This window comes from Eptesicus fuscus, chromosome 11 (assembly GCF_027574615.1).
Source record: "Eptesicus fuscus isolate TK198812 chromosome 11, DD_ASM_mEF_20220401, whole genome shotgun sequence".
NCBI lineage: Eukaryota > Metazoa > Chordata > Mammalia > Chiroptera > Vespertilionidae > Eptesicus > Eptesicus fuscus.
Window position 1 is genome coordinate 68361430 of NC_072483.1, and position 22666 is coordinate 68384095.

At 37.4% G+C, this 22666-nt stretch overlaps 1 protein-coding gene across 4 annotated transcripts in view; it reads left to right on the forward strand.

Annotated features, from left to right (window-relative positions):
* CUL3 (cullin 3) overlaps nt 1–21259 on the forward strand; it is a 108325-nt gene extending 87066 nt beyond the window's left edge. For all 4 annotated transcript variants that reach the window (XM_054723513.1, XM_054723514.1, XM_054723516.1 and 1 more), the window contains 6 exons: nt 1242–1366; nt 2456–2552; nt 4013–4147; nt 6463–6649; nt 17647–17792; nt 20077–21259. In XM_054723513.1, the coding sequence (XP_054579488.1) occupies nt 1242–1366; nt 2456–2552; nt 4013–4147; nt 6463–6649; nt 17647–17792; nt 20077–20208 (822 nt within the window). In that variant the 3' untranslated portion in view covers nt 20209–21259. The remainder of the gene's footprint in view (nt 1–1241; nt 1367–2455; nt 2553–4012; nt 4148–6462; nt 6650–17646; nt 17793–20076) is intronic.
* Nucleotides 21260–22666: the final 1407 nt, after the last annotated feature.

Below are 22666 nucleotides of genomic sequence, written 5' to 3' on the forward strand. Positions count from 1 at the left end.
AGGCACTGGGTGTACAGCAGAGAGTGGAACAGACAAAATTTCCTGCCAGTGTGGAGCTTATATTCTAATCTGGGAGACAGATGATAAACAAGATGCGTAAACACATAGCATCTGAGCTGGCAATAGAACATACAAAGGAAATTTGTAATAGGGAAGGGTGGTCAGATAAGGTCTCTTTTAAAAAATTAGATTTTAAGAAAAGACTTGAAGGTAAAGTCTTTGTTGAGTATATGGGAGAAAAGGTTAAAAAGTTTAAAAAAAAAGAGAGAGAGACTGTTTTGGGTGTACTGAACCAAGATGTGAGCTCAACACCCCAGTCCACCCAACTTACAAAGTACCAGCAGTTCTCAGCCCTCCTCCGTTCATCATCTAAGAGTCTCTGCTGTGATCCTCTCCTGTGCATCATCTAGGATTTCTATCTAGTTTTAGTTTCTTTGAAATGGAGTGATCATTTAATAGGTATTTGTGAAGAAATCTGAGTGGAATATTTCAAGGTATTTTTTATAAGCTGATCTCTTCCTTTTAAAAATCTGTCACTAAATCAGGTTAGATAAAAATACAATGATTTAGAATATCATAAGCTGTGAATATCAATAATAAAGATGCTATTTTACCTTTAAGAATCTTTGTATGCTTTATTTTTGTTAAATTAATTTGTTTAGCAAGAAGAAAATACCTAATGTAATAGAGATAGTAGTCATCCATATTCAAATATTCATAGAGCATCTACTATGTAGAACAGGATTTAGTATCCTATGCAAAGTTTGTTAGAATGTGAACTACAGGCAAAAACATGTTGGTCAATATACTTCAAGTATGAATGCAATAGAATTATTTTATTTGTGTGTTAATATGATAAAAATACTAAAATTTGAGATGAGAGCTAATATCCTAAATTTTTCTTTTAAATGACACAGATATGACCACTTAACATTTTATCTTAAAAAGCTGCAGGGCCAAAGTTTGCATTTCTCAATGACACCACTAACCCTTTGTTCACATGCTAACAACTGTCCTTTGGCTAGTGTTTTAAAGTCAACATCTTAAGCAATATATATAAATCCTAGACAGGAGAGTTAAAATTTGAAAAACACAGGTGGGCCTTACCTTTAAGAAGATAATGTTTTATTTGCTCAGTATCGGATATGAAGCTAACTACTTTGATAACTGACACAGTGTATATGGAACAGATAACAAATCCTAGTTAATTGTTGGGGAACATCTTTTTCTCCTTTACACAGGTATCATTAGGTGGTGTTGATCTCACAGTCCGGGTGCTCACAACAGGATATTGGCCCACTCAGTCAGCCACACCAAAGTGCAACATCCCACCAGCACCAAGACATGCTTTTGAGATATTCAGGAGGTAAATGTAGATCAAACTTAGTATTTCTAAGAACAAATAACTGTCCAAAGTTGAAATAAATTTGAGCATTTGTAGTGTCCCTGATTGAGGATAAATATGCTGTACTCCATTTTTTACCTCATGTTCAAAAGGAGAATTATCCTTTATGCTTTGAATATGCATTGCATAAACTCTTTTCAAAGGAATTTTTTATTGATGTCCTTCAGCATTATTGCATGCTAACTTTTTAACTCTACCTTACATAAGTTTTATCCTATCTATATACATATAAAAGGCTAATATGCTAAGTGCCCGTCTGGGTAATGATGTCACGTAGCAATGCCCGGCATCCTCTCCCTAGCAAACTAGCCTCCTTGCAGTTTCTTCAGCCCAGGAACACGACTTGCTTTATAGCCAGGTGGAAACATTTCACACTGTAACCAAATGTCTGTGAAGTGTTTTCCCATACCTCATTTCATTTGATCCTCACAGAAGTCCTGGAGTAGGTAGGTAGGAGACTCAGTGGAATCCTGTTTTCATTAGCCGGAAAACGGAGATTTAGAAAGTTTAGAAATTTGACCCAACTGAAAAGAAGTAAGAAATGGTGGACCTTAAAAATGACTTCAGGTTTTTTCACTGCGCAGAATATAGTCAAACACTGCTGCAGTTAAATATTTTACCCTTTGTTCTCCCAGTGTGATCTGCAATAATAATCTGCTTCATGTTGATATTTACTGCTGTGTTGCTGACAGTTACCTGAAAGAGAAGTTGGGGTGCTTCACTGGGCTGGAAAAAGTTTAGCTACATCAGAAAGCCGGTCTAATTAATCAAGTTTATTCTATATCTCTAAAGGCTAAGTTGACTCGCGCATGCATAATACATACAAAGTTCTTGCTGATGCCAATCACACATATGTGTTTTGATCTGTCATTGTCAATCGTGAATTTGGTTGATACTTCTATTTATAGACAGAGGGCAAATAGCGATATTAAAATATTCTAATTAATTTCCTTTCAGTGTGCACGAATTTGTGCACTGGGCCACTAGTAGTTTATAATTTCAAATATGTAAGTTGTATGATTCTCTAAAACCTGGTTTGATTTGCTGAAGGTTTTACTTAGCGAAACACAGTGGTCGGCAGCTCACACTCCAGCATCATATGGGTTCTGCAGATCTCAATGCCACCTTTTATGGACCAGTCAAAAAGGTAAATATTAAGTAACTTAAAATTAGTCTATAGAACTGGTTTGTGATTTTTGTTGACTTGGGTCAGTTATTTCTCCTATATCCTTGTTTCAAATATTAAAAAGGTGGGAACTTTGCTTTATTTACCTCTGTTCACTCAGTTGCTAAATAATTTCATTTGACAATATGAAGATTATACCAATAGCCTTCCTGGAGTGAATAATTACACATTTTTTATAAGATTAGACTTGAGATCATATTGCATAAAATAATAAGAAGTAAGTTGATTTGAGGACATACAAAGCTATGACTCCCCTTTCCAAAATTTTTGGTTTCCTATAAGCCTTATTAATTTTCAGCAATCAAAACTGGAAACGTTAACATGAGATTTGTGAGATGTACAAAATGTTACTAAACTGATTATTTTAAAGTGAGCACTATGCTAGTGAATGGCCTTCATTTTTAAAAAGTAATCGCTTTTTTATATCTAACATTGTGAGGTTTAGAGTACTTTTACTGCTTGGTATAACTCTAGTCAGGGTCATTTTCCTTAAAAATAGAAAAGTAATAAAAGCTTCCAGCAAAACATAAAAGATAATACATAAGTTGTCATCCAGGCAGCAAATGACTGTTTTATTCTATATTGTAATTAGAATTTTAGTAGTTTTATATGTTATTAAAATGGCTATGTGTATTCTAATTTTTATATTTAATGGAAATGGGAAATATTCCTTGTATTTTATTTAGTTGAATAATGTTAGAAACTTTTATATACAGGGTGAGAGGACAGGTTTATAGCTATTTGTGTGGAAAAATAATACAATAATTAGTAAATAATAATACAAGAATAAACTCTGTTTTTCATACTCACAATTATATACCTACTTTTGATCCACCCTGTATTTAAGTGTAAGTGGGAAGGTCAAGGATACCAAAAAACTCAGCTTTTAATTGTTTGTTTTGATTTTAAAGGAGAGGATTTTTTCCTAAACCATTATTTTATCTTTTGAAGTTTTATAAAACAGATCAGTAGGTTTTTAAAACAAAATTTATATGTCAATTATTGGAGACTTAAATTTCTACTTTGTACTTAAATCAGTTGTAAGAATGGCAAAGAATTCCCCCATATCCTAGCTATCATTTGATCTCTTGCTATGACCAGACCACACAAAAAGAAACCTAATCCTACTACTTTTGGTAGTGGTATAAAGGAGTGATAATAAGTCCATTATTATTCTATTGTGTACTGTTAAAATAATTTTTTAGTTGTAAAATTAAATTGTTTACACATACAACGACAACCCTAGTTGAAGATTTGGTATATGTATACATACACACATACATGTTTTTAAATAACATTTTCTTTTTAATGTAGTTTTGTAAAGGAGGGGTTTGTCATTACAGGGGTTATTTCTCAAATAAACTGTTAAAGTTACCAGGATGTGATAATGTCTTCTTTATGTTTTTTAAAAAATGAAACAGGAAGATGGATCTGAAGTTGGTGTTGGAGGGGCACAAGTCACTGGCTCTAATACACGGAAACACATACTGCAAGTCTCCACTTTCCAGATGACCATATTAATGCTCTTTAATAATAGAGAAAAATATACATTTGAGGTATGGTTTGGTTATATAAATTTTAACCAGTTGTTTTATTTCTAATTTTCACATGTTACTTGAATCTTTCTTATATGAATAACCTTTAGATTTATTATTTGATGATGATTATTATCACTATTTTAGTAAACTTTGTGAAAAATCATACATTTGTTGGGTCACATTTCATTTGGCTTTTTGAAATCAGCTATATTGATGTGTAAGTTTTATGTAATAAACATACCCCATGTATGAGCACAATTTGATGAGTTTTAACAGGTGTACATACCTGTGTAATTGCCATCACAATCTATAGAATACTATCCCCAAAATGTTTATATTCCTTTGCAGTCAATTCCCTCCCACTATTCCCATACCCAGGCGGCCAGTGATCTGCTTTCTATCACCATAGACTAGTCTTACCTCTCTAGCATTTCCCATAAATGGAATCATACAATATGAATTGCTTTTGTGGCACTTCTTTTACATAGCACAGTGTTTGTTTGTTTTTTGGAATAATCCATGTTGTTGCATGTGTAGTTTTAGTAGTTTATTCCTTTTTAAGAAACTGCCAAACTATGTCCCAAATTGTACGGTTTTACATTCCTGCCATTAGTGTAGGAGAGTTCCAGTTGCCCCACATACTCTCCCAAATGTAGTATTATCAGTCTTTTTAATATTCGCCATTTTAACATTTGATGTATAATTATATTTCATTGTGGATTTAATTTGCCTTTCCTTGATGTTGAGCATCTTTTGTGTGTTCATATATCACTATGTGTCTTGTTGGTGAGGTGTTCATATATTTATTGAGTTTTTTTAAAGCTTTTTATAAATTCTGTATACAAATCCTTTGTCAGATCTATGTCCTATGAATATTTTCTCAGACTTTCACTTGCCTTTTCAGTTTCCTAGTGGTATGATTTTTCTTTTTCCTTTTTTTTAATATTGTTGCACTATTACAGATGTCCCCCTCTTGCCCCCCTTTGTCCCACTCTATCCAAAGCCTCCCCCCCGCTCCAGGCCTTCACTGTATTATTTTCTGTGTCCATGGACTATGCAATATGCAGTGAATCAAAGTGGTATAGCCTAGTGTGCAGACTTGTTGCACCATACATCCCTCTAGTTGTGTAGGGTAGGGACTAAATCCTATCCATGTACAATTCTCTTGCTTTCCCACTGACATAAGATTATAATGAGTTTAAAAATTATTCAGTTGAGCCCTGGCCAGTCATCGAGAGGACACGGGTTCAATTCCAGTTCAGGGCACTTGCTCGGGATGCAGGCTCAATCCCTAGTAGCGGGTATGCAGGAGGCAGCTGATAGTTGTTTCATCGATATTTCGCCCTCTCTCCTCTCTCTTTCACTCTAAAAAAATAAAATATATTTTTAAAAATTATACAGTTGACCTTTAAACAAGGTAGAGCTTAGGAGTCCAACACCTGTCCACCTACAGTTGAAAATCCAGCCCTAGTTTGACTCTATAAGTAGTTGGCCCTTCACATTCCCAGATTATAAAACTGTTGTTGAGAATGCAAAAATACTGTTTTCCATCCCAGGTTGTTTGCATCCGTTGATGTGAAACCAATGGATGGGAAGAGTCGACTATATTTGTTGACAAATATCCACAGTGTACCCATGCAGTTCAAACCATGTCATTCGTGGCAACTATACAGTTTTTTCATGAACTGCTTTTAATGTATTTTATTTATCTCATAACTTGTAGCAACAATTATCACCTGCTATCACCTGCACTTCATAACGGTTTATTGCTTTTCATATTTAGTATTAATTACCAGGTACTTAATTTTTTTAATTTGGTCATACAGACAGTAGATATGGTCAACTTGGAATATAAATTTTGATTGTCTGATAGAAGGTCTTAGTTCAAGCTTACTTCGCTTCTCTCTACAAAAGAAGTTACTAAGCAAAGGAATCATGTTAATAAACTTGTAAGGAAGATTGTAGAGTATTTCTAAAAGTAGCAATTATATGTTGGTTAACACTTTATTTTTACCTAACTATTAAAGCAGGTTCCTAATATTCTCTGCTGGATGATATTTTTAGATTGGGCATTATATCCTAAAATTAAAAAAAAGTACATGTATTTTCTGTATTTTATAATTTGAATCACGTTTTTCTCTGTTTTTTGTTGTTTTTTCCAAATTAGTGAGATTTTGGTGAAGTACCATAATGGGGGGATTTCTTGGTTGTAAAATATTACCTTAGTGATATTACCTCTCTCATCACTGCTTGATCAGTTTTACTTACTAGTTAATCTGCCTTAACCTGTCAAAAAGTCTATTTATAATTATGTCGATCTGATAAAATTTCAGGAAATTCAACAAGAAACGGATATCCCTGAAAGGGAACTTGTTAGAGCCCTGCAGTCCCTCGCCTGTGGTAAACCAACACAACGGGTTCTCACAAAAGAACCCAAGTCAAAGGAAATAGAAAATGGTCACATATTCACAGTTAATGATCAATTCACATCCAAACTACACAGAGTCAAGATTCAAACAGGTATTATATTGTTCCTCTTAAAACAAATTGTATTGTTTTTTTCTCTAAAAATTCTTATCAGTATGACTTTTAGCTTTTAAAAAAGTCTTTTCTGGTGCTGCATGACACATAGGCTTAATTAAAGCCGCTTTTATCGATCTTTGTTCCTGTCACAATGCAGTGGAATCCAAGTACAGTAAACATTTTAAGAAGTAATTCATAGTGGTGAATTTGATACTTGAATAGATTTTTGATGCAGGAATTACAGTTGTTTTATTTATTTATTTTAATTTAAGTTCTTTAATGTATTACATAAGTCTCCTTTCCCCCCATTGACCTCTCCCCAGCCGCCCCCAACCCCCAGCACATGCCCTCACACCCCCATCTGTATCCATTGGTTATGCTCATATGCATGCATACAAGTCCTTTGGTTGATCTCTTACCCCCTCACCCCCTGCCTTCCCTCATAGGTTGGACAGTCTATTCAATGCCTCTATGACTCTGGTTCTCTCCCTATTCATCAGTTTATGTTGTTCATTATATTCCACAAATGAGTGAGATCATGTGATATTTATCTTTCTCTGCCTGGCTTATTTCGCTTAGCATAATGCTCTCCAGTTCTATCTATGCTTTTGCAAATGGTAAGAATTCCTTCGTTTTTTACAGCAGCGTAGTATTCCATTGTATAGATGTACCACAGTTTTCTAACCCACTCATTTGCTAATGAGCACTTAGGCTGTTTCCAAATCTTAGCTATTATACATTGTGCTGCTATGAACATAGGGGTGCATTCTGATTGGTATTTCTGTTTTCTTGGGATATATTCCTAGAAGTGGGATTACTGGGTCAAATGGAAGTTGCATTTTCATTTTTATTTTTTTGAGAAAATGCCATACTGTTTTCCAGAGTGGCTGTACCAGTCTGCATTCCCACCAGCAGTGCAAGAGGGTTCCTTTTTCTCTGCATCCTCTCCAGCATTTGTCGTTTGTTGATTTGTTTATGATAGCCATTCTGACAGGTGTGAAATGATACCTCTTTGTTGTTTTGATTTGCATCTCTTGGATGGTTAGTGACTTTGAGCATGTTTTCATATGTCTCTTGGTCTTCTATATGTCCTCTTTCAAAAGGTGTCTACTTACGTCCTTTGCCCATTTTTGATTGGATTGTTTATCTTCCTTTTGTTAGGTTAGGTTGTAGGAGTTCCCTATAAATTTTGGAGATTAAACCCTTATCAGAGATAACATTGGCAAATATGTTCTCACATGCAGTGGACTCTCTTATTGTTTTGTTGATGGTTTCTTTTGCTGTGCAGAAGCCTTTTATTTTTATGTAGTCACATTTGTTTATTTTCTCCTTAGTTTTCATTGCCCTAGGAGCTGTATTGGTAAAGATATTACTACGACAAATGTCTGCTATTTTGCTGTCGATGGCTTCTTCTAAACCATTTTTATGGTTTCCTGTCTTATGTTTAAGTCCTGTATCCATTTTGAGTTTATTTTTGTATATGGTGTAAGTTGGTGGCATAGTTTCATTTTTTTGCATGTATCCGTCCAATTTTCCCAACATCATTTATTGAAGAGACCGTCTTGTCTCCATTGTATGCTCTTGCCTCCTTTGTCAAATATTAATTGAGCATAATGACTTGGGTTGATCTCTGGGTTCTCTCTTCTGTTCCATTGGTCTATATGTCTGTTCTTGTGACAGTACCAGGCAGTTTTGAGAACAATAGCTTTATAATATTGCTTGGTATCTAGTATTGTGATACCTCCAACTTTGTTTTTCTTTCTCAAGATTGCTGCAGCTATTCAGGGTCTTTTTTTGTTCCAAATGAATTTTTGGAGAGTTTGTTCTAGATCTTTGAAGTATGCTGTTGGTATTTTAACAGGGATTGCATTGAATCTGTAGATTGCTTTGGGTAGGATGGACATTTTAATGATGTTGATTCTACCAATCCATGAACACGGAATATTCTTCCATTTGTTTATGTCTTCCTCTATCTCTTGTTTCAACGTTTTGTAATTTTCTGAGTACAGGTCTTTTACCTCCTTGATTAAATTTATTCCTATGTACCTTAATTTTTGTGTTGCAGTGGTAAATGGGATTTTTTTTTTTTGTTTCTCTTTCTGTGAGTTCTGTGTATAAAAAAGCCATAGATTGCTGGGTGTTAATTTTGTATCCTGCTACATTGCTGGAATTCATTTATTAAGTCTAGTAGTTTTATGATGGAGTCTTTAGGGTTTTCTAAGTACAGTATCATGTCATCTGCGAATAATGACAATTTTATTTCTTGTTTTCTAATTTGGATGCCCTTTATTTCTTCAACTTGTCTGATCGCTATGGCTAGCATTTCCAGTACTATGTCAAACAAGGGTGGTGAAAGTGGGCATCTCTGTCTCGTTCCTGTTCTTAGGGGAAATGGTTTTAGCTTTTGCCTGTTGAGGATGATGTTTGCTGTCGGTTTGTCATATAAAGCTTTTATTATGTTCAGGTATGATCCCTCTATTCCCACTTTGCTGATAGTTTTTATCAGGAAAGGGTGTTGGATTTTGTCAAATGCCTTTTCTGCATCAGTTGATATGATTATATGACTTGTCTTTCAATTTGTTTATGTGATGTGTCACATTTATTGATTTTCGGATATTGTACCAGCCTTGCATCCCTGGGATAAATCCCACTTGGTCATGGTGTATGATCTTCCTAATGTAATGCTGGATCCGATTTTGTTAAGGATTTTAGCACACATTTTGGTTCACAGACCAAAGTCTCTCCAAATTCAAGATTATAATCATGTCAAGCATCTTCTCAGACCACAATGGCATAATTTTAGAAATCAACTACAATAAAAACAGTCAAAAAAAATTAAAACACTTGGAGGCTGGATAGCATGCTATTAAACAATGATTGGGTTACCAAAGAGATCAAAGAAAAAATTAAAAGCATCCTGGAAACAAATGACAATGATAACACAACAATCTAAAACTTATGGGACACAGTGAAAGCCCTGAGAGCAAAGTTCATAGTATTAGAGGCCTACCTCAGAAAACAAGAAAAAATGGTAATAAATTATCTAACTCTGCAACCTAAAGAATTAGGAAGAGAACAACAAGAAAACCCAGAATGAGCAGAAGGAAGGAGATAATAAAGATCAGAGCAGAAATAAATGACATAGAGACCAAAAAAAACAATACCAAAGTTCAATGAAACCAAGGGCTGGTTCTTTGAAAGGATGATAAACAAGATTGATGAACCTCTAGCCAGGCTCACCAAGAAGCAAAAAGAGAGGACCCAAATAAACAAAATCAGAAATGAGAGGCGAAATAACAACAGACCCTACAGAAATACAAAGGATTGTAAAAAAATACTAGAACAACTCTATTCCAACAAACTTAACAACCTAGAGGAAATGGACATATTCCTAGAAAAATACAACCTTCCAAAACTCAGTTAAGAAGAATCAAAAAATCTCAACAGGCCGATAACTAAGGAGGAAATTGAAGCAGTCATCAAAAAACTTCCAACAAACAAAAGCCTGGGACCAGATGGCTTCACAGGGGAGTAAACCTGTCCTCAGACTATTCCAAAAAATTCAAGAGGAAGGCACATTTCCTAGCTCTTTATATGAAGCCAGCATTACCCTAATCCCAAAACCAGATACAGACACTATAAAGAAAAAAGAATTAGAGGCCAATATCCCTGAGGAATTACAGTTTTTTATGAACATATTACTACTTATAAAGTTATTCTTTTTAAGTGGGTAAATAATATTCAGTGGATGTCTGTTTTTAAAACTGACTTACAGATTTCTCAAAATTGAGTTACCTATCTAAAATTTGATCTTTAGATGAAGCTGTTTATATTTTGATGAATATTTTTAAGTTTGAAAACCTTAAAATTCATATTCTAACTTAAAAATGTACAAGTGACTGTTGTGAGCACTTTTTAGTACAGCTTCATTTTTAAGAACATTCTGTTTCTTGTATATTTAACATTATGTAAAATGTGTGTTTCAATGCATTTAAAGGAAAAAAAGGCCCTCTACCTTAGTTGACATTTAAACTCTAATGTAGTTTTCTACTTGGTCTTAAAACTAGTATCAGGAAGTGTTCCAGTATTAATTTATTTATTACAGCTAATATCTTGTGGTAAAACTATTTTTAAAATAAGAGAAAATTTTAAATAGTTTTTATTTTAAAAAATTGTGTTTACATTATCCTACCTAATAATAGACAAATATGCAAATTGACCATGCCTCTGACACATCCACAAGCCACGCTCACCATCCAATCAGAGCAAGTATGCAAATTAACCCAACCAAGATGGCTACAGCCACAGAGAGCAAGGTTTCCTAGGTAACAGAAGAAGCCAAGCTTTCCGCCTGCCCTGGCCAGGCCTAAGCCTCCACTCAAGCTACAAAGTTTCTATTATAGAAGGTAAACAAATTCAAACAAATGGCGGCAGAATGGAGCTTGAGAGAGCAGGCCAGGGTTGCTCCTGGCAACAGGTGAAGCAAAGCTTTCTGCACACCCTGGCCAAGCCCACCCGCTTAAGGCTACAAAGTTTCAATTATAACCCCAACAGAAATGGCTGCCAGCCACAGAGGGAGCCCCAGGCTTGGCTCCATTCCAGGCTACAAAGTTTCAATTATAAGAGGAAAATAAATTCCAGATGCCAGGGGGCGTGGCCGGCCTGCAAACCACCACAGGCCCCTCGCTCAGGCCGCCCCACGCCCCAAGGGAACCCCACCCTGATCAGGGACACCCTTCAGGGCAAACCAGCTGGCCCCCATCCCTGTACCAGGCCTCTATCCTATCTAATAAAAGAGTACTATGCAGATTGATCATCACTGCAACACACAATATCGCTGCCCCCATGTGGACACAAGATGGCCAGCAGGAGAGGGCAGTTGGGAGGCACCTGGCCTGCAAGGGAGGGCAGTTGAGAGGGACCAGGCCTGCAAGGGAGGGCAGTTGGAGGTGATCAACCCTGCAGGAGAGGGCAGTTAGGAGTGACCAGGCCGGCAGAGGAGGGAAGTTGGGGGCAAACAGGCTGGCAGCGGAGTGGTTAGGGGGTGATCAGGCTGGCAGGCAGAAGCAGTTAGGGGCAGTCAGGAAGGCAGGCAGGCGAGCAGTTGGGAGCCAGCAGTCCTTGATTGTGAGAGGGATGTCCGACTGCCCGTTTAGGCCCGATCCGGGATCGGGCCTAAACGGGCAGTCGGACATCCCTTGAGGGGTCCCAGATTGGAGAGAGTACAGGCTGGGCTGTGGGACAACCCTGCTCCGTGCACGAATTTCGTGCACCGGGCCTCTAGTATGTTAATAAAAGATAGTCTTTTTAAAATTATTTTAATGCTAAATATACAATGGATTGCCAAAATATGTTGATTCAAGAACTTTATATACACACTTTTGTTTTCCTTTTTGACCCTGATAGGATCCCTATGCTTGGCAAAGCAGTGTGGTGTGTTTTTGTCAGAGTCTTGACTACTTTGTCCTATAGTTGAAAACCATGTCATTGTATCTTCTTTACCAAAATTGATCCCATATCTTTGGGACACAGTTATAGAGTAAAAATAAAACAACTCTGCCAGTGAGTCCTGTAATAAAATGTCTTTTTTCTCCAAAGTGCAAGACATGTGAATTTATAATTTTCAACAGATATGGGTTTCAGGTTTCAGGACTTGTATCCTAGATTTGGAGGAAAATGTATGGTGATACATAATAGATCTGAATTACTTAGCCTCACAATGCTTTACCCTAAATAAATATCTTTGCAATCACAGGTTTCATCATATCCACCAATTATGTTGTCAGATAGTATTGTTATTTTAAAAAGTCTTCTCTTCATGAATTTTTAATTTTTGGTGGTGTTTGTGTGTGTAGTGTTTTAGATCTGATTAAAATTGTAATATAGTTATTTATATACTAGAGACCCGGTGCATGAAATTTGTGCACGGTGTGTGTGGGGGGGTGTCCCTCAGCCCAGCCTGCACCCTCTCCAAACTGGGACCCCTACCTGGATCGGGCCTAAACAGGCAGTCAGACAACCCTCTCACAAACCAGGACTGCTGGCTCCCAACTGCTTGCCTGCTTGCCTTCCTGATTGCCTCTAACCGCTTCTGCCTGCCAGCCTGAACGCCCCCTAACCACTCCCCTGCCAGCCTGATTGCCCCTAACTACCCTCCCCTGCAGGCCTGGTCCCCCCCCCCAATTGCTCTCCCCTGCAGGCCTGGGTCCCTCCCCCCCCCCCCAACTGTCCTCCCTTGCAGGCCTGGTCCCTCCCAACTGACCTTCCCTGCTGGCAATCTTGTGGTGGCCATCTTGTGTGTTGGAATTATGGTCAATTTGCATACTACTCTTTTATTAGATAGGATAGAGGCCTGGTGCACAGGTGGGGCCAGCTGGTTTGCCCTGAAGGGTGTCCCAGATCAGGGTTGGGGTTCCCTTGGGGCATGGCAGCCTGGGCGAGGGGCCTGTGGTGGTTTGCAGGCCGGCCACGCCCCCCGGCAACCCAAGCCGGAGGCCCTGGTATCTGGGATTTATTTATCTTCTATAATTGAAACTTCGTATCATTGAGTGGAGCCAAACCTCCTGCTCACTCCGTGGCCGCAGCCATTTTTGTTGGGATTTATTTATCTTCTATAATTGAAACTTTGTAGCGGAGGCCAAGGCAGGCCAGGGCTGCAGGAACTTGGCTTCCTCCATCACCAGGGGCAACTCAAGCCTCCTGCTCTCTCTAGCTCCGTGGCTGCCACCATTTTTGTTGGGATTTATTTATCTTCTATCATTGAAACTTTGTAGCCTTGAGTGTAGGCCTGGGCCAGCCAAGGCAGCAGGGAAGTTTGGCTTCCTCCATCGCTAGGGTCAACTCAAGCCTCCTGCTCTCTCCACCTCCGTGGCTGCCGCCATTTTTGTTGGGATTTATTTATCTTCTATCATTGAAACTTTGTAGCCTTGAGTGTAGGCTTGGGCCAGCCAGAGTGGCAGGGAAGTTTGGTTTTCTCCATTGCCAGGGAAAACCCAAGCCTCCTGCTTGCTGCAGCTCCATGGCCGCAGCCATATTGGTTGGGTTAATTTGCATACTTGCTCCTGATTGGCTGGTGAGTGTGGCTTGTGTGTAGCGGGTGTACAGTCAATTTGCATATTACTCTTTTATTAGATAGGACTAGAGGTCAGGTGCACAAATTCATGCACTGGTGGGGTCCCTCTGCCTGGCCAGTAATCGGGGCGATCGGTGCCAGCCAGCCGCGGGAGGGACCACAGGAGGTTGGCTGTGCACTGATCACCAGGGGGCAGCTCCTGCATTGAGCGTCTGCCCCCTGGTGGTCAGTGCATCATCATAGTAACTGGTCGTAACGGTCGCTTAGGTTTTTATATACGTATATAAATGATGAAAAAAATTGACTAGATGACTTCTTAAAGTTCTTACTGGTATTTTGTGTAAGTTAAAATTTTATCTCTGGTTATAAGTACTGTGACCATATAGGACTCAGGTGTCCTCAAACTACAGCCCGCGGGCCACATGCGGGTGTTTTTGCCGTTTTGTTTTTTTACTTCAAAATAAGATATGTGCAGTGTGCATAGGAATTTGTTCATTGTTTTTTTTTAACTATAGTCCACCCCTCCAACAGTCTGAGGGACAGTGAACTGGCCCCTTGTTTAAAAAGTTTGAGGACCCCTGAAGGTTTTCTTAAGTTGTCAAAATACCCATTTGCCTTTTGGAGAAAGTACTTAGAATAAAAATCAAATATTCAGACACTGTAACCATACCTTTTTATGCTGCTTTTTACTGTAGTAAATAATAGAAGTTCCAGCAAAGGAGTTAAAAGTATTACCTAATGCAACCTTTGAAAAGAACTAGGTTCTTTGTAATTTACAGCAGTTTCTGTAGTTGAGAGTCTTTCCATCACCACTGCTCACCTTCTTCCTCTGTTCCCCTTCCACACATCTGCATAGATAGGTACCCACTTACACAAGCAAACACCTCTGTTGTACTCTTAAGTACAGAGTATACTGTGCTAGGCTCTAGGAGTGAGTGCCTGCCCTCATGTTTTCTAAAAAGTCATAATAGAGTGTGTTTCACCACAATCTTCACATTTATTTTGGAGTACACCTATTAAGGTGACCAAATCCAGATGAACCAAATGGATTATTTAAAATATTATTTCTTTTTCCCTCCAACTTCTTATCTATACTAATAAAAGGGTAATATGCAAATTGGTCACGCCGCCCTCACAGTAACAACCGAACAGCAGTCTGCGTGGGGCAATAAGGCCGGCAGGGGGGGTAGCGAGGGACGACCAAACGACTGACCAGCAGGCTGCTTGGGGTGACCAGGCCGGCAGGGGGGTTAGCAATGGACAACAACCAAACAACTGACCAGCAGGCTGCATGGGGCGACCAGGCCGGCAGGGTGGGCAGTGAGGGGCAACCAGGCCAGCAGGGGGCGCAGTCAGGGGCGACCAGGTATTTTGTGTAAGTTAATAGAATATAATAAATAAATAACCACTGGTTGCAGTTGGGGGCAACCAGGCTAGTGGGGGGGGGGCAGTCGGGGGCAAACAGGTATTTTGTGTAAGTTAATAGAATATAATAAATAACCACTGGTTGCAGTTGGGGGCAACCAGGCTGGCGGCAGGGGGGGGGGTGGTAGTTAGGGGCAACCAGGCTGGCGGGGGGGTGGCAGTTGGGGGCGACCAGGCCAGCGGAGGGGCAGTTAGGGGCGATCATGCTGGCAGGGGCGGGGGGCAGTTAGGGGCAATCAGGAAGGCAGGCAGGTGAGCAGTTAGGAGCCAGCAGTCCCGGTTTGTGAGAGGGATGTCCCAGATTGGAGAGGGTCCAGGCTGGGCTGGGGGGGGGGGGCACCCTTCCCCCACCCCGTGCATGAATTTCGTGCACCAGGCCTCTAGTTTTAAATATTTCCAAATCTACAGAAAAGGTGAAAAGTACCATCATGGACATGGGTATGGCCATCACATATATTTACAAGTCATTAAAAATTTGCCACATTTGCTCAGGCGCCCTTCCCTTGTCCCTCCATATAGGTATGTATTTGCTAGTTTTTAAATGAAAATGCAAACATCATAACACTTCCCTCCAAATAGTTCAGCATACATATATGTCCTTAAAATAAGATAGTTCCCTTCCTAATTGTAATCCTATATCACACCCAACAAAATTATATGTCTCAATTGAATTGAATTCTGTTGAAAGCAATCCCTATCTTTTTTAAGTGACATTGACATTGACTTTTTTGAGGAAAAGCATTATTCTTTCTTAGTACCGTATTTTCCGGCGTATAAGACGACTTTTTAACCCAGGAAAATCTTCTATACGCCGGAAAATACGGTAGAACATTTTAATCTAATTTTACTCTTTTTCATTAAGACTGATGATCTTTAACTTGGAAAGACACTGAAAGCAGAATTCTCAGCCAAGGGATTCTGGTTAGAAACAGCTAGGAACTTATAAATGTATGTGATGGCCATACCAGAATGATCTGAATTGTGTGTCTACTGTCTCATGGGAGTGCCCCTGCCTAAGACAGCAGTATCCCTTATGGTTCTTTGTAATTTTCCAATTTCTACCACCACAAACTTCACATCTATCTCCTATTGAACACCAATAACCCAAAATTTAGTTATCACTTTTCTTTCTCTGATACTTCAAAGAGAGTAAAGTTGTAGGAGAAAGGAACTTCTATATTTAATCCCTTAGCAATTGCCTTGAAGTCTGTAGAGAATAACAGAATGAGATTTCTCCTGAAGATTGGAATATAGTATGCCTAGTGATAATGAGATTGTGAAATAAAAAATTTAATAAGATACATGACAAATTGTTAGATAATTGGTGAGAAGTGTAAATGAATTAATTGTTATGGAGTTTCTTTAGTTGGCATTCTTGCCTCCTCTTTAAGCATTAGAGATTACAGCCATAATTTGAGTTGGTAAACCATCAGGTATTCTCTTACCTGAGATACTTTTAGTGAGGATTAGCTTGGAGTTGAAGTGGTACTAATTGACCTGTGGGAGTCAACAAACAATGAAAATGACTGATAAGTTAACTGCTAAAGATAATCACCTATCATTTTTCTTTCAGGAAAGGAATCATATTCTATAAAAAATAAAATTGTTTTCTTATCTCTATAAAAATAAATTCCTAATATTTAAAATAAATAATTTAGGATTATAGGATTTTTATATCACTACTTGTTATTTAAGTATTTATTAACCACTGAATTGGCACTTTTGGGATGTTTACTAGAAATTAGTATATGTGTATAGTCAGGTTGAAATTTCAGTCAAACCTTGATTCTCCAATTTCTCCCATCTCGAACAATTCAGTTCTGGACCAAGTTCTCAGAAAAAATGTCTTGGTTGTCAACCAACACTTCACTTTTCAACCTGACATCCCTTTTATGCTGATACCTCAGCATGACTAAAAGGGGCTCTCAGGCAACAAACAAAAGAAAAAATGCTTTTATTGCTGACAAAATCCACATTAATGATTACCACAATTTTAAAATGTAAATAGGCCATCAAGAGTGTTAATGTTGCTAAGGGTGTGAAAGTGCTAACAAAACAATCACAGGCAATTGAATAGGTAGAAAAACTGCTGTTGATTGGACAAAAAGCATTTAGCTGGTGATAGAAATTTCGAGGCAGTGATGTATGAAAAATTCGCTTAAGGCTAGTGGGGAGTGGTTCAATAAATTTAAGAAAAGAAGTGTTTATTTATAAATTAAACAGTACCTTAGACATGTACTATATAAAAGGTTAAAATGGAATCATCAGGGGGTCGGGAATGAATTCAATTTACATTATTTCTAATGGGAAAAAATGATTTGGTTTTCTAATCACTTCTTGAACAGCTTTCTTGGAATGAATTAAGTTCTAGAAACAAGGTTTTGCTGTAGTTTTTCTCAGGGGATATTACTAACTTATATTTTGTTTATAAGCCACATTTTTTCATTACATTTGAAATTACATGATAATCACATAAATGTCTTTATTTCTCTTTTAGTTGCTGCCAAACAAGGTGAATCTGACCCAGAAAGGAAAGAAACAAGGCAGAAAGTAGATGACGACAGGAAACATGAGATAGAAGCTGCTATAGTGCGGATAATGAAGTCTAGAAAGAAGATGCAGCACAATGTGTTAGTAGCAGAGGTGAGGACACTGACGCTGGATTAGTGTAGAAGAGCAAAACAACACGAACAGTCGAAATTTAGGAAAGTACTATATTCAACTGATTTAAAATAGAATTTTTAAGTTAGAAAACTATAATCAAATAATACTATTAAAAGTATGACACACTTGATATTTAAACACAGCCATACATCGAAATATGTGCACACTTCAAGAACTAACATTTGTTACGAAAATCATAGAATGTTGTCACATGAAAACAAAAAATTTCACTGCTATTCAATACTTTTGTATAAAACAAACTACCTTTATTTCTAAAATTAATCAGTTACTGTTTATTGAGTGTTCACATGTTACAAATTTCAAAAATGGAAAAATCAAATCAAACACTTAAGGCACATTGGCACTTAGGTGACTGGTTAGTTTTCCTAGGCATTTTCATTGGACTGCTAAGAGTGGGTATTTTATGGCAGTGCCTTGAGAAGTAAAATGAAGGTGCAACCATAAGAGAGTGGCTTAGCCTTTGAGATGTTGGCTCGTAGGAAAGGGCAGAGAGCAGTGTTAAAGGTTGAGGGTTGAGGGTTTCTGGGTTTTCTTTTTCTAGATGGGAAGATATTGAGCATGTTTATATAAGGATAAAAATTTTAAAAAGGGAATGCTTAAAAACAAAAGGAAAAAATGAAACGGGATAATTGAGGTACCAAAGTCAAAGGAAAGGGGAGAGGATTGTTCAGGGCACAGGTGGGTGGTAGTTGTGTTAAGAGGAATGTTACTGAATATTCCTCTTCCTCAGCATATAGGGTGCAGGGGTGTGTTAGTCAAGAATGGACTCAAGTATGGCTAAACGTATATGTGTAAGGTGGGAGTTCGAGGAATTTCAAACTGAAATGATCTTTTTTCCCTACATAAAACAGGATGTGAGGTTATTGTCCTTAGAAACTTGGTGAACTTGAATACTATAAATTTGTGTTATCAGTCTGTTTCAGATTGGCAGACTGTGTGTGTGTGTGTGTGTGTGTGTGTGTGTGTGCGCTTAATAATCAGTTTTAACATGAAAGTGGCCATAGATAACAAGTGAGTGTGTTCTAGTAAGAATTAACAAAATAGGCAGTTGGCTGTATTAGGCCTGCAGGCTGCAGTTTGCTGCCTCCTGGTCTACACAAGGTATTATAAACTACAATTGTACTCAGCAGGGAGCTAAGTAGTAGATTTTGAATGATGTAGTAAGTGTTAAAAGAATGTTTATAGACTAGAACCAAAGGAATCAGAGAGTTGAGGATACTATTGAGTGTTGAAATGATCTTATGTGCAGTCTAAACCCCCATCAGAGATGAGGTAAGTTCAAAAGAAGTTATTCAAGTAGGTTGTCTAATTGCTTAGACGAAAGGGTCAGAGGATTAGAGAATTCAGGTGGGTTGAGAACAAGTAGATTTTAGGTGGAGAGTGAGATGCTGAAGTTTCAGACTTTAAAGGATTATCAATTCACTGGCCTTGGGAAATGAGCTTATCCAGCAGGAGTAAAAAAAAAAAAAAAGCTGACTTATGGATGAATGCTCTGCAAGAGAGGCCGGTGGATTCCTGGGGAAAGCATGGACTTGCGGCAGAGCGGTGTGGGTTCTCCTCTCTAACTACTGGCTCAGTTTACTACTTGTTGATCTCAGTTTTCCTCTGTGGCTTATTTTCTTCACTTGAAAAAATTAGACAACCTACTTTATGGGGCTAAGAGCATTACATTAGAATATATACAAAATGCCTGATACATAGTGCACAGTCAAGACTTTGGCTGCTGCTATAGTTACTGTTTTATTATAACTGGTGTCACAATACTTAGAATCCTGACTTCAGTTGGAGAAAATAATGGCAACAGCAGCACTTGGCATTATTCTAAAGCATCACGTCTGTTAACTCATTTAATATACATAGAAACTTCATGAGGTTATGTAGCTTTCCCAATGTCCCAGAGCTAGTAAGTCAGAGAGCTGAGATTTGCGTCCAGGCGGTTTGGGTCTAGAGTTTGTGCTCTTACACACATGCTACCCAAATTCTGTGAATTGGGAGGATATCCCAGAAGTAAAAATGGTTAAGTAGTAGGTGGTATACATCATACTGATATATTCCATTAATTGTAACCTACTGTAGTATTCACATTCTGATGTGAGAAGGTAATCAGATTACTAAAAGTTTGATCTGAGTCTTAAAGTGACACATCAGTTCTATTCAAAGATAAGAATTTTTGTGTTAATATGGAAATGTTATGTGTCTTAAATTTTCTGGTGAGAAATCGTTGTTTTACCTTCTGTTTTAGGTAACTCAGCAATTGAAGGCTCGATTCTTACCAAGTCCAGTTGTTATTAAGAAGCGTATTGAAGGACTTATTGAGAGAGAATACTTGGCACGAACACCTGAGGATCGCAAAGTATACACATATGTAGCATAAAATGCGTCCAGAAATTTGATTTATTCTTGGACTGTACTCTTCGCATGGACTGGGAAGTTCTTTTAAATCATTAAATATTAAGACGACCATCTCTTCTATTAAATTACAGTACATGTTCTAGACCATTCAGATCAAGCCTTTACTCCTTTGAGAGTTTTCAACATCAATTGATTGAGCTTCAGGCTTTACAACGTTTATCCCTGTAGAGATCATCTTTACAGTTCCTCGGGAAAATGTGAATGTGCCGCGTTTTGTTTTCAATACTGTATGAAAACAGGAAAAAATAAAACAAAATTTAGAAAATACAAGCTCATTAAATAAAATTGTTGGATTTCATTTCCCCAGGTCTTTCAGTGTTGATGTAAATGTGTTTTTGTAGTGTTGCTTAGCACTTTGCGCATTGTATAAGTTGGGTAACAAAAGTGGTAAAGGAGATGACACGATTCCCAATTATCTTGCTATGCTTAAGGCATTTCTTTAGCTAGTCTTGTTTAATTTAAAGGTTTAATATACAACGACCCGAGCATACAATTTGAGCATGCTTTATTCTACTACCACTTGCACTTATAATCTTATAGCCTTATGACCAGGAACCTTTGTTTTGGGCTCAATACACACCCTGATTTGGTTTTTCCCTATTGTAATTTGAGATTTCCCAAATTAAGTCTTATAGTGATTAGGTTTTGTTCTGCATTATCTCTAGAGGAAGAAAATATTTTAGTATGTATAAATTGTACAATAATTTTTTGCTGTTGTACTCACTGCTGATAGTGGATTGTATAGGGCAGTGTTTTTATTTCATTTATTGTTGACAAAAATAAATGAATTTAGCATACACATACCCACTAATTCAAGTATGTTAGAGCACAACATTGGCAGCTGGTTATATTTAATTCAGCCCCTTTGAAAAGCACATATAGTCTACACTTTGTTTATAAAATATCGTAGGTTTCCCCCCTCTTAAATATATATATTTTGGTGAAGCTGAGGTGCATGTTAATTTTCTGTTTCGAAATGCATTCTAAAGATGCAATAAATATGATTACCTTGATATTTTTAACAGGATCTTCAGTTCTTGCAGCTAACTGTGTTTTGGAAAGTGATTAAGCAATATTTTTCAAACCTGATGATTCTTGGATATTTAGCTATTGTCCTCCAAAGAGTCATCGTTTCATGTTTTTAAAGATGTGCTTTGTGCTGAAGATTCGTGTCGGTTATCCTGTGCTTCCAACTTCCACCAATGTTTTTTACCTGATTGATCTGCCAAGGATTATAGTTTGCTTTATTTTTAATAACATCAGAGTATTTTTATCTTTCGTTTAATTTTGTCTCATTTTGTTTTAATAAGACATTGTTTCAGATATGTAATTGGGGCAAACCACTATAGATTCTATTGGATAGAAAAATGAAATGTTATTAATAAGTTAAAATAACTGACCCTTCATTGACTACCAGTACTGTTGATACATTTATTAGAATGTATGTCTCAGAAGATGGTTTCTGTTTAAATTTATGGTCAAGTTACAACTGAATTCTAATATGGATTAAAAACTCCACATAAATCTTTTTCCCCATGCGTCTTGGGTTATAATTTTCCTTGTAGACTTGCAGATATGCTCTTACTGCATTTAATTTTGCCTTCCTTTTTACTGTAGAATTATAAACATTATGCTCTTAGTCTCTACATTTTCCACTTTACCATGATGCAATTAAGATACAGATGAAAACTATCATGAATATTATTCTCAGGATACTTTAACCATACTTGAGCAATAGTAGGTCAGGTGTAACAGAAAGCTGAAGGATTTCGCTTCTGATTCTTTACATAATTGGGATTTCTGTAACAGAAATCAACAGGAAGATACTAGTATTTAAGGTTTCAGAATATTATTGCTCTCAATTCCCAATTAAGTGATATGTAACACCTTGGGGATTATTAGAATAACTCATTGCCAGGTTAATAAATATGAAGCATGTAAAAACTTCACTTGAAATAGAAATGAGACAAAAAGAAAAAGTTAAACACTAGTTTAAAGTATTAAAAGTTGTAAAGTTAAATTTATGTCGTTATCTCAAGTGTGGACATAACCAGTCAAATCTAGAATTTAGAGACATGTCCGTTGGGAGGCACAGGTTTGATATTTACGCTTCTAAATGTTTTATATTGCAACGCATTTCTGAATTGCAGTTGAGTTGAATGGTGGAGAATGCAACCATTTGTACTCCGTTGCATTTCAATCAGTTGCAGTTTAGTTGAATGATCGGACGATGATGCTGCATTGAAAAGCAAAATTGGATCACCTAACATGCTTGTGTGTTTTAGGTCATGACTATTATGTAAGCTCATAATAATACATTTTGATGTTGCTTTCTTTTCAGCAAGAAGTCATTCATGTTCTTTTTCTCAGTTTTTTTAATGTCTTAATTTCAAAGACTAATGCATCCTAACCATTTATTT